The sequence below is a fragment of the Agrilus planipennis genome, unplaced genomic scaffold (genome assembly GCF_000699045.2).
Source record: "Agrilus planipennis isolate EAB-ADULT unplaced genomic scaffold, Apla_2.0 scaffold8, whole genome shotgun sequence".
In the NCBI taxonomy this organism is placed as follows: domain Eukaryota; kingdom Metazoa; phylum Arthropoda; class Insecta; order Coleoptera; family Buprestidae; genus Agrilus; species Agrilus planipennis.
Window position 1 is genome coordinate 3,495,530 of NW_020442461.1, and position 11,281 is coordinate 3,506,810.

General features: G+C 37.6%; 1 protein-coding gene across 1 annotated transcript; it reads left to right on the forward strand.

Annotated features, from left to right (window-relative positions):
• Window positions 1-472: 472 nt before the first annotated feature.
• On the forward strand, window positions 473-10,731 carry LOC108734012 (uncharacterized protein DDB_G0288805). The gene is made up of 6 exons (XM_025980751.1): window positions 473-1,499; window positions 1,593-3,641; window positions 9,623-10,039; window positions 10,124-10,289; window positions 10,475-10,601; window positions 10,658-10,731. Exons 1-6 carry the CDS (start codon window positions 1,342-1,344, stop codon window positions 10,729-10,731), a joined length of 2,991 nt encoding a protein of 996 aa, XP_025836536.1. The 5' UTR covers window positions 473-1,341.
• Window positions 10,732-11,281: the final 550 nt, after the last annotated feature.

Sequence of the window (11,281 nt, forward strand, 5' to 3'; positions counted from 1 at the left end):
ATGAAACTGTCAGACGAGGATCGCGATTTTGATCTTATTGGATCTCATCAGCGCGTCGCAGACAGCTCCGACAGAACACAAACCGACTTTTACCTGTTGTGTTAACAGCGCGTTTTAGAAAATACCACAATGGCGCGGTAAACGCCATCTGTAGTATGATGCTACATTTTAGGATTACGTATCCTCCAACAAGGTCCATTTGTATGGATATCTACTTGCTGAAACGAATCCCGGCGTAGCTAACCTCAACGTGATAGGCACGTTACCATAATCGAATAAAATAATTCGAAGTGGTCTGTATTTTGTCGAAACTGCCAGGCGCGGATCGCGATTTCGATTTTTTTTTTTGGATCTCATCAGCGCGTCGCAGACAGCTCGTAGGTATTATTTAAGTTGCGAGAGAGGCTTCGCTCGTCTACGGGATAGAGGGGTTTGATATGGGAGTGGAAGGGAGAAAAAAAAGAGAAAGCAATATGGGTCATTACTGCTTACTCTCTCGTACTCATCGAAAGGTATGAAGTGACCCAAATTAACCTCAGTTAGCAGCTCCTACGAAGTTAAAGTTTGCCCGGCTCTGCTTAAAACTGTTACAAAAATACAAAATCACTCATTATTAGTTTCTATCAACAGCCCTGCAGGCTCCTTTGAGTCCTTGCTCCTGGGCCTCAGTGTTCGTCAATTTGATGGAGCCAATTCTTATGAATTCTTATTAGTAAAACCTTAGTTATCTTTTGTCCAAATTCTCATTGTGTGACATGGTGTAAATGTAACATTAAGGGTTTCGATAAGTAAATGAAGTAGTTATGAGGCGTCATATATATATAAATTTTACAAGGAAGTGTTTGGGGTCAGGGTGGATTTTTAAATGGCGCAACCCTTTCCAGGCTAATCATATTCCGTTCAGATACGCGCCATTGTTTTCTACTTAACTGTCAACTCATACACAAGTAATATATCAACCCCTAACTGACAGAACAAAGAAACTTTTTTTTTTGCTTGCAATCACTTCATTCGTAAGATGTATCTATTCATCATCAAATAAATAATGGCGTCCGTATTAAAATGAGAAAAGAAATTCGTAATTTTCGGATTTTTAACATATTTTGTACACAAGTACAGTGGAAAGGATAAAACAAACCCTCGTCCCTCTTTTTCAATTACTCTTACTTTCATTCGAAGACTTATGTATTAAATTAATTATTCGCAGAAAAATAAACATTGGGCAGTGCTGTTATAGAATAGTTATGTATAAAATATACGATATTCGTTAGATATTACGATAAAATCGAGAAGCGCCGCATTATTAAACAATAATGTGACTATTTAAAAACAAGTGAAAAGATGAGAACGCCCGAGGGTGGTTCCCCTCGGCGTGTTGGCAAGCATTACCAGAAAGAATTGGAGTTGCATTATCTAGCGCCCGGTGCTTTTACCGTCATATCACCAGATAAATTGGGACAACCTCCCAAGGATCTTCCCGAAACTGCCACCACCTTCAGGTAGGATAAGGCTTTTTACACTCGAACAGATAGTAAAATATTATCTGCAATTTGTCATTTTCAATACCATTTTATTTTCTCCTTTTTTTGCAGATTAAGTCCAAATAAAAAAAGAAGAAAAAATGCATCCTTCACAATCCTTGCAGAACCCGAGATCAGCCAACCAAACTCTAGAAGTTCTTCACCTTCGGGAAGACTTAGTCCGTTCAAAGGACGAGGCTTTAACCCAACCGGATCCCGTTTGGCATCACCAACAGGATCCCCAGTACCACCTCAAGATGGCCAGCTTAAGTCGGCACCCCATTCGCCCAAGCGGTCACAAATACCAACATTTCAAAGAAGAGGTAGCTCCGCGGGCGTTGTGTTTGGAGAAAAGGTCTATCCCGATCCAAAACCTTTAGCCAAACACAATGATCCACAGGGACTCAGCAAAAGTTTAAGCAGCATTTCGACTAAGCGGGTACATTATAAACCACCCCCGGGCCCCAGGAGGACCCAGAATACTTCTTATAGGCAGTCTGCCTACACCAGATTGTCACCAATAACCGGTAGTTCTCCAGAAACGGTTCCAGATCTTCCTAAACAAAATCAGTCGTCTTCCCCGTCGAAAATACCTCGTTCTAGAAGCACCCCACCTAGTAGAAGCACGTCACCACCTGGAAGCAAGCAACCTTCAAGAAATGCTTCGAGAAATGTATCAAGAAATCCGTCTAGAAATCCGAGCAGGGATCCCAGTCCGGCGTCCAAAAACATTGTGAATAATGTGCCTGTTAGGAACAATTACAAAAATGTGAAACCTAAGGTAAACACTTTTAACACTGCTAAACCAAAAGTGCCTTCAAAACCACAAGTGCCTTCCAGCAAAACCAACACTACCGATCGGCAGAAAAACGACACCAAACCAAATTATCTTAGGAACAATAAAGTCTCTCCAGCGACCAAAACTGATGTTACTACTAGAAAACCCATGGCGAGAAAGAATAGTAAGAACGCAATAGAACCATCTTCCAATGGTATGAGTAAAACAGCATCGAATAATAGCCAACCAGTTGAACAAGTGAATGAGAATAGTCTTTCCAAAAATGGAAAAGCAACAGCGATTAAAGATGAAAAGTCAGAACACGCTAATGGTGAAGAAGATGATGTAGAATTAACCGATGTCGACAATGGACAAAGAACAACAACTAGTACCATTAGGAACGGTTCCAAGGAAACCCATTCTAAAGTTGTGGATGCCCTGGGGAATATCAAAAAGGTGGACATTCTTACTCTTCCTTCCGATAGCACTCCTCCTCCTTCAGCGGCAGTACCAAGTGTCACCCAAACGGTGACCAAACCCATATTAGCTTCTGATTTATTGTCAGAAGTATTACAAGATTCGGACGGGGAAATTGGTAATTATTTACCTGACGCCAGAAATTTGAGTTCTTCCAGCGTTTCCACAGCGTTAAATAGAATGAACAATACAGTTCTTGATTCAAAAACTGTTTTAAAAGAAAGGACTATATCCCCGGCTGTGAGGGCAGTGATGAGATTCAAAAAGGGGAGCCAGGACAGATCAAGTTCCGGAGAAAGCAGGTCAGGGAAGTCTACCGAAAAACCCAACACTTCGGATAGCACTTCCAAAGTAGAAATAAAGCCAGGAGTAGAAGAACAGAAAACTGTAGTTGCTACTCCAAAATCAGAAGGTAATGGAAACAATAATGGGGCAGTCCAAAACCAGACCAATATTATTCACCATAATGGCACAACAAATAGTACCAACAACCACAATAACAATAATAACGTAAAAGATAGTATGAGTGCTTTCAACAATAACAATCAAAGTAATACTAATAACCATAATAATAATAGTTTTCTAAATCGGATGGAAAATGTGACCGGTGGTGGTTTAATAGCGAATAGCGATAAGGACACTAAGCAATCTATTGTGAGTGAACGAAAGTTTGGTTCAACTGAGCCGTCAGCTGGTGTGACGGTGATTAGTGTGGGAAACGATAAAACAAAAATGGCTCGCACAGTGGTTGTGACTGACGTTAAACCGATCCATATAACTGTAAGGGAAAAGCCGAGTTCCGAAGTCGAAGGTGGAAATCTCATAGTGGCTGACAACACTAGCAATGGACTTGGAGAAAGATCAAGGTAAGATTCTTTTATTGAGGGCTACTTTAGGGACACTTTGAATTTATTGTAGTGTTAAATTTAATGCTTTAGTGAATTAACTTTATTCACTACAAAAACCCGCGCCCCTAGTTTTACGTAGTTAGTGAACCAGAAGTCTGGGTTCGGTTCCCGACGAGGGAGTGACAGCAGTAACAGTTTTTCCCCATTAATTGGATGCTGAAACTGTAGAAATAGACCTATAAGGGCAAAAGATTAGTATGCTTAGATTTGCAGATGATATAGCAGTATTAGATTCTAGTTCGAAGGAGTTAGTGATAACTTTAGCTAAAATGGAAGGGGTATTGACAAAATACTTTTGTATAAAAAAAAAAAATAAAAGTAAAACAAAAATACTGGTATGAAAGGGAAGGGAAAGTAGGGAAAGAGCAAATATAATGATAGAAGGCGAAAAATTAGAAGAAGTGGTTGATTTTAGGTATTTAGGAAGTCAGATAAGTCAGGACGTAAGGAGTAGTAGGGATATATAGTAGAGGATAGCGCAGGGTCGAGTCGCCTTCCATAAAAAGAAGTCACTTTTGTGCTATCGAACGGTTAATTTAGAAATTCGAAAAAGATTATTAAAGGTGTATGTTTGGAGCATGGCGCTATACGGGTGCGAAACATGGACAGTGGGTGCGGCGGAAAAGAAGCGTTTGAAATGTGGTGTTACAGACGAATGATGAGGATTCCGTAGATAGAGAAGGTTAGAAATGAAGAGGTGTTAGAATGAATAAGAGAACAGAGGACTCTATGGAAGTTAATAAGAAATAGGCGGGATAGGTTGGTAGGACATCTCAGGCATGAATGTCTAGTCAGAGACATATTAGAGACAGAAACAGGAGTTAAGAGGAGTAGAGGTAGATCTAGATTAGATTGCCGTTCGCAAATAGTTAAGGATGTGGGTTGTTGTAGTTTTAGTGAAATGCGAAGATTAGCTCAGGATAGGAAAGAGTGGAGGTGCGTGTCCAACCAGTCTTGGGCCTGACGACCCTATGATGATAATGATGAATTGAAGACTATTTGTAGTGAATAAAGTTAATTCAAAAAAGGCTACTTTCGGGTTCTGATCAAATGATCTTTTGTTTATTTGAGTTGAGTTGAATCTTTTCTTTAACTTATTTTCTTTCTTTATTTCCTTTAAGAGCGTTTATTTCGTATAAAGGTGGACAAAATTTTAGTGGATCATATTTCATTTTTAGTGTTTATTACTTATTATACATGTATATCGAGAAATCTACGCCAATCTTAGGGTTTGTATTTCTTAGTAATTGTTCTTTGTAACGCACAGTCTCGTTCGTGCATATATACGCGGAAAACGATACATACATACATATATGTATGTATAGGTTGTACATTAGTTACGTATTATCGTGTATTTTTCAAGGGCAGCTTTTACCCTTTCTCTAGTATTATTTAATTGCCATCTCGCTTAGATTTATGTGTTTCCAACAAATGAAATGTAATCATTTCGACATTATCGGAAACAAAAAACGACAAGAATGAAGCAATCAGCGAAAACCTACAATTTTCTGTCAAAAAAAAAGTAACAAATTGTAGATACTTGTATATAAAATAATAATAAAAAAGATAAAATAAAGAACAAAAGCAACACAGTTGATATAAAAAAGACCCTGAAAAGTATCAATTAACAGTCGCAACAAAAATTCAAAAATACAACCACATAAATGTGAAAGGAATTTGCGTTTTTGGTTGGCGATGAAAGGGAAGGGGGGGATGATATATGAGGACTGAATGTTAGACTTCCGGTATATTATCCCTAGACAAAAAATTCCAGTCTCTCTGCAGTCTCTCAGAGTCTTTCAGAGTCTTTCAGCGTTTCTGAGAGCGTCTCTCACAATCTCTCAGTTATTGCCTAGGTGTTTTTATGGATCTCTCACAGTCTCTCTATGAGAGACTCGAACGATAAAATTGTTAATTCAGAGATTCGAATCTCTTTTGAGACTCGAGTCTCTCGTAGAAAGACTGGAATCTCTGAAATATATTGAACTTAGAATGTTTTAACCATGTCTATCGAGACACCACTTATTGAGAGATTCGAGTCTCTCGTTCAGAGATTCGAGTCTATCGTTCAGAGACTGGATACGAAATGAGGATCTCTCTATGAGCGACTCGAGTCTTTCGTTCAGAGACGCTAAACAGTTTTTTTGACAGTCTCTCTCAGCGACACCAGAGAGACTCGATGAGAGATGGAGACTCGAGTCTCGCTTTCAGAGATTCTGAGAGAGTGAACATTTTTATCTCGGGATATGCTCTGGTTTATATATATCGTTGGAGAAGTTATGATGTTAACTTATGAATGAGTGATTCTTCAATTATCGGAGAGCAGAGAGAAGGAATATATGAGGGGGTGAATGTTCAAAAAATTGATGGCGGATGTAGAGTTTACGTCATCAAGTCTATAGTTGGTTCAGGAATATTACATGTAAAAAATTACAAGCATTTGAAATGTGATGGTATAAAGGGATGATGAAGATGACGTGGACAGACAAGGTCCGAAATAGTAAGTCAGTGAATCCAGTGCTTTTACCGTTGCTTTTTGGATTAGCTCGTATAGACTGGGTACGCGATGAAGTAAACATAATCTTTCAAGAAGAATTTTACTGTAGTTTGTACTGTCCTTATTATATTTCTTAGGAGGTCATTTGACCAGTGTTAGAACCTGAACCCTCATATTAGTTGGTGCAAGGTATAAGGTAATGGTCGTTGCAGTGGGAGTAAAACATATACCTACTGGATCACGCGATTGTCAAGGATTAACACCAGTAGCTCAAGTTCTCACAATCAGTTCCAACAAAGGCACAAGGTGAACTTTTCATGCAATTTTAACGTCAAGTTGTTTGCAGAACATGTAGATTTTAAACTATTAGGTATGTGTAATTTTATATACTGGCTCTGGCATACTCGAGAGAGACTAAAGAAAGAGTAAAAGACTTTTTTATGCATGTATACATCTAAGATAATACTGCATATAATAGTTATACTGAGTGTTTCAATGTTGTATCTAGAAACGGCATCGAAATTTTCAGTAGGAATGGGTAAGAAACTCAATTGAAGACCCCAGGGTAACTCAGAATCTTTGAGATTTTTTGCCAAAGAAAGTCTCACACCACAAATAAAAGCCATAATTTGAAAATCACTTATTTCTTGTAGTTTAGCGACAATTAATGTTGAAAGACAAGGTTTTAGACATTTGTACTGAACTTTCTAGGACTGAAGAGAGTAACTAAACATTTTGATGATTACTTATGGTCAAATTTGATTTTTGAAGTGTATCAAAATTAAGTGGACTTTCTAAGAATAAGGTAGACGTAACCAATGAAGTATTGTTTGAAGATAAATAAAAGTAAAACAAAAATACTGGTATGAAAGGGAAGATAAAGTAAGGAAAAAGATAGGAGAAGTAAAATTAGAAGAAGTGACTGATTTTAGAAGGTTAGAAATGAAGAGATATTGGAAAGAATAGGAGAATAGAGGACTCTATGGAAAACAATAAAAAATAGGCGAGATAGGTTGGTAGGACACCTTTTCAGGCAGGAAGGTCTAGTCAGAGACATATTAGAGGCAGAAATAGGAGTTAAGAGGAGTAGAAGTAGATCCAGATTAGATTAGTGTTTGCAAATTGTGTGAGTTGTTCTATTTTCGGGGAAATGCGAAGATTAGGTCAGGATAGGAAGGAGTCTTAGGACTGATGCCCTTATAATGATGAACTAATGAAAATATGACCATTTCTTTTAAAATTTTCTCCACTTTATGAATAGTTCCTTCACCAATTAGAACCCCATAAGAGGCATTTTACAGTTATTGTACCTGTAAATATTGGAACCGAAGGGCCAGTAACAAGCAAGTGTAGTAGATGGTGTAATAAAAACTGCTTTATGTTTATGAGTCAAAATACCCTTTGAGCTTTATCGCATGCCAGTATATCGATACGGATACGAAGTTGTTCCATTTTTAAAAAGAATTAAGCCAATAGAAATTATGTGGGCTAATGATTTATTTTTACTGCATTCGGCCATAAAAACAACCCCCTTTTACAGACACGTGTACATACAAAACTGCCCTTATCTTTTAATCAATCTTAATCGAACGCCGATAGGCAGACACATGATGGGTGGTAGAAAATGGAAAACGCAATTAAAAATTTCCATCTTGGGCCTGACTTTCCTCTGGACTTTGACTGACCAATATATACACCCACCCAACCCCCCTCTATCCCTACGTACACACATACACAATATACATACAACGCAATCAGCCCTGACACGTCACCGTTCAAGGTTTTTAATAGGCAGCGATATTAGGGAATAAGTCGATGGAGTGGCGCGGATTTAGGATTCGGACGAGAGGGCTCGAGGGGGTGTGCATGACTTGCGGCTAGAAGTCGCGTTGTTAGCAAAATACCCTCGCGTGTTTTTCGTGTCTCAACTGGCCAACGGTCGCAGATTGCTGTGCAGATATTTCAGCGGCGTACCACAAATAAAAGACAAATAAAGTTCTAAAGTTCTCAAACCACAAGATCCACATTATTTATTTTAAAATCGTAAGATAACACTTACCACTCAGTTGGTGAGTCAATTAGCGTTCATTTAGACAGCAGGAAAAACAGTAATCAGATTTAAGAACCATTAGAAGTGAGTCAGGGTGGTGAGGCGGGTGACTGTTCCCACTCACCCTGACGGTTTCCCTGCATGTGGATAGAAAAGATTAGAGAACAGAGGGCGTCAAATAAGAAGTAGGCGAGATATATTGGTAGGGTACCTTCTCAGGCATGAAGGGTTAGGCGACAGCAAACAGTTAGGAACCATACCATTCATAAAATAAAGGCGCTGTATAAAAACTACTTCAAATCAATTTTCAGCTAACGAACACGCCAAATTAAGGCATAGAGTTGCTAATTCAGTTTACATTATTATCTTTACAATACACCGTTTTATATTGTTCCTGTTTTCATCGACGCGAAGAGGATTTTCTTCGAGCCAATTTTCCAACGTTCTTGTGGAATTAATTAATGGGCATAATTAAAAAATTTTACTTGCAAATGTCGGTCATTATCTCCGCCACTGGTGGGTCAGCTACATATTACCCTGTAAATCAGTAAACGCGATAAAGTACAAGACTCACGACTCGAACTCAGTGAAGTGTGGCCGCCTCATCATATACCACATAGCAGAAAAGAACGGGTAGTATTTGACCAATCCCCGACTACCGTAATAATTATAAGCCGATATTATTCTACTTTTTTGCGTCTAGTATGTATACCTATCACTACTACTTTCTTTTGTTTGATTGTTAGTCAGTTGTTTAGTATTTCTTCGAACATTCGCACCACAATTTCGATTTCCTTTTGCTTCGCATTAGTATCCATTCTTATTCACAATTAAATTATGTTTTTTTTGCGCATATTCGATTTTGTGCGAGTGATTCGCCGTTTTGGAAAATGAAAATTGTTTTTGTAAGAAAACAAACCTCTTTCAAAGAAATGCTTCGTAGTTGTTGAAGCACGATATATTCTTGGAAAGAGATTTTTTAATTGTGTTTGCTTTTTAAAAGTGAGTGCGGTCTAGATTGTAGTTATTTAAAGGGGCGGTGGCGGTTTTCCGAGAAAATGACATTTAATAACAGCGTGAAGTGGCTTAGCGAGAATTATGAACAAATGGGGTAAATTGACTGGGCAGATTCTAATAATTTACCCTTTTGGACTTGAGCATGGTGTATATTACGCAATTTGTTTAATGTTTTATATTACAAAAGCGTAATGATTTCTTTAGCTACCTTTTAGATGAATTAGATAATTGCTTAAACCAAGAATAATAATTAGCAAAAACAAGGCTTTTTTACTTATTAATTAGAATTCAAAAGGGTATAGCTAAATTTAGATACTGTTCAAATTTTATTGATTAATGATTTAATTGATGATACCAAATATCTGTTGATCACAGCGATCTCGAAAACGTTGAAGACGCTCTTCCTCAAAACGTTTGCCAACGGTTATCATCGTTCTTCAAAAGGAAAATGACCTGCGCTTGGTGCAATCGGAACCCAAAGCTGGTGCAGACAGCAAAAGAGAAACTGCCAACTAAATCGAACAAAGAGGGCAATGAAAAGAAGACCGTCGGTTGTTGGAATTGCCGAAGGAAGCTCAAAGTCAAGGAGAAAAAGGAGAAGATTAAGAAAGACTTGAATCTGGTCGGTGAAGATTCTGCAAAGAAGACGTGGTGGTCGAAGCTGAATTTGTTCAGGAAAGGACGCGTTCTTGATAAGGTTGGACCTCCATGGAACCAAAGGAGAAAGGCTTGGATGGAGAAGAAGTTTGGAAAGAAGAAAAGGGAGGAACAGGTGACAGGGACTCCCAAAAGGTAAGTCATATTTTCATCCAGGATGTCCAGGAAATCCTTCTTGTGTAAGTGAGTCAATTGTAATTGCGAAAATTGTTTTTCAAGGCCCCTGTGTGGAGGAAAGAGTTGTAAAGATGTTCTTAAAATGATGTTCTGTCTGTCCGCTTGTACCCGTTGTACGAAGAAGAGAAAAACACAAGAATTGGATATTCGCAGAACTGCATCGATAACCAGTAAAAAGAAGAGTTTGACACCAACCCTTCCAGTTGAGGTAGATAGTGGTATTATTGATTGTTATTATTATATTTAGGATGTTAAGTCAATAACAATCAATAATTAAAATTAAGCCAAAAATACAGAAAATATGAGCCAATAAAATAAAAATGTAGGCCTTATAATGCATTAAAAATTATTGATTGCTTCCAGAGGAAAAATGTTTTTGTTTGCGTTTTTCAGGACCCTAAACCGAAACTGGATCTTTCATTAGTAGAACATACTTCTTTAATGAAAGGGGCCATTCCAGTTTTACCGATCCCACTGGCATGGGTTTGCCTTTTTCTGAACGTTTTTCTACCAGGAGTTGGTAGGTTATCAGGCATAACGGTTTCATCTTTACAAATATATTCACCTTGTTACCAGGTACTGTTCTGAGTGGATTGCTATGTCTTTGTTTCGGAATACCACGCTTTTCGCAAAATGACNTTACGCAATGAAGTGTTATTGTAAAATATTTTTGTATAATAATTATCATCATCATCATCATCACATAGGGTTAGAGGGCCTTGGTACGTATAAATATTAAACCTTACAAACCGTTAAAGGATATGATATAGTAATGGGTTTCAAAATTCAGTATCTATTGCAGTGTTTTTTTTTTCAATTTAGAACCAAAGAAATTAATTTTTGATTATCTATTTTGTTTTGGTACATATTAATGCTATTTCATTTTATAAACTTATACAATTAAAAAGAAAACTCAAACATTTTTTAAATAAGGGAAAACCGAATTTGAGAAATCCTGATTTAATTTTGAAAAATCTGGTTAGAAATTTGGAAGAAGAAAAGTCACTCTAATTCATATTTGCCCTTCGACATTATTACAGAAATTACTAGGGAAGGTGGAACATTTTGCGATTTTATAACTACTTAAACATCAAATAATTATTCTAACAGCAGTTGAACTAGAAAAGTTCTAGTTGAGAGTCAAAAAAAAATATTGAAATTATAAAAATAATATTCGAATTCAACATACTCTGAATAGCT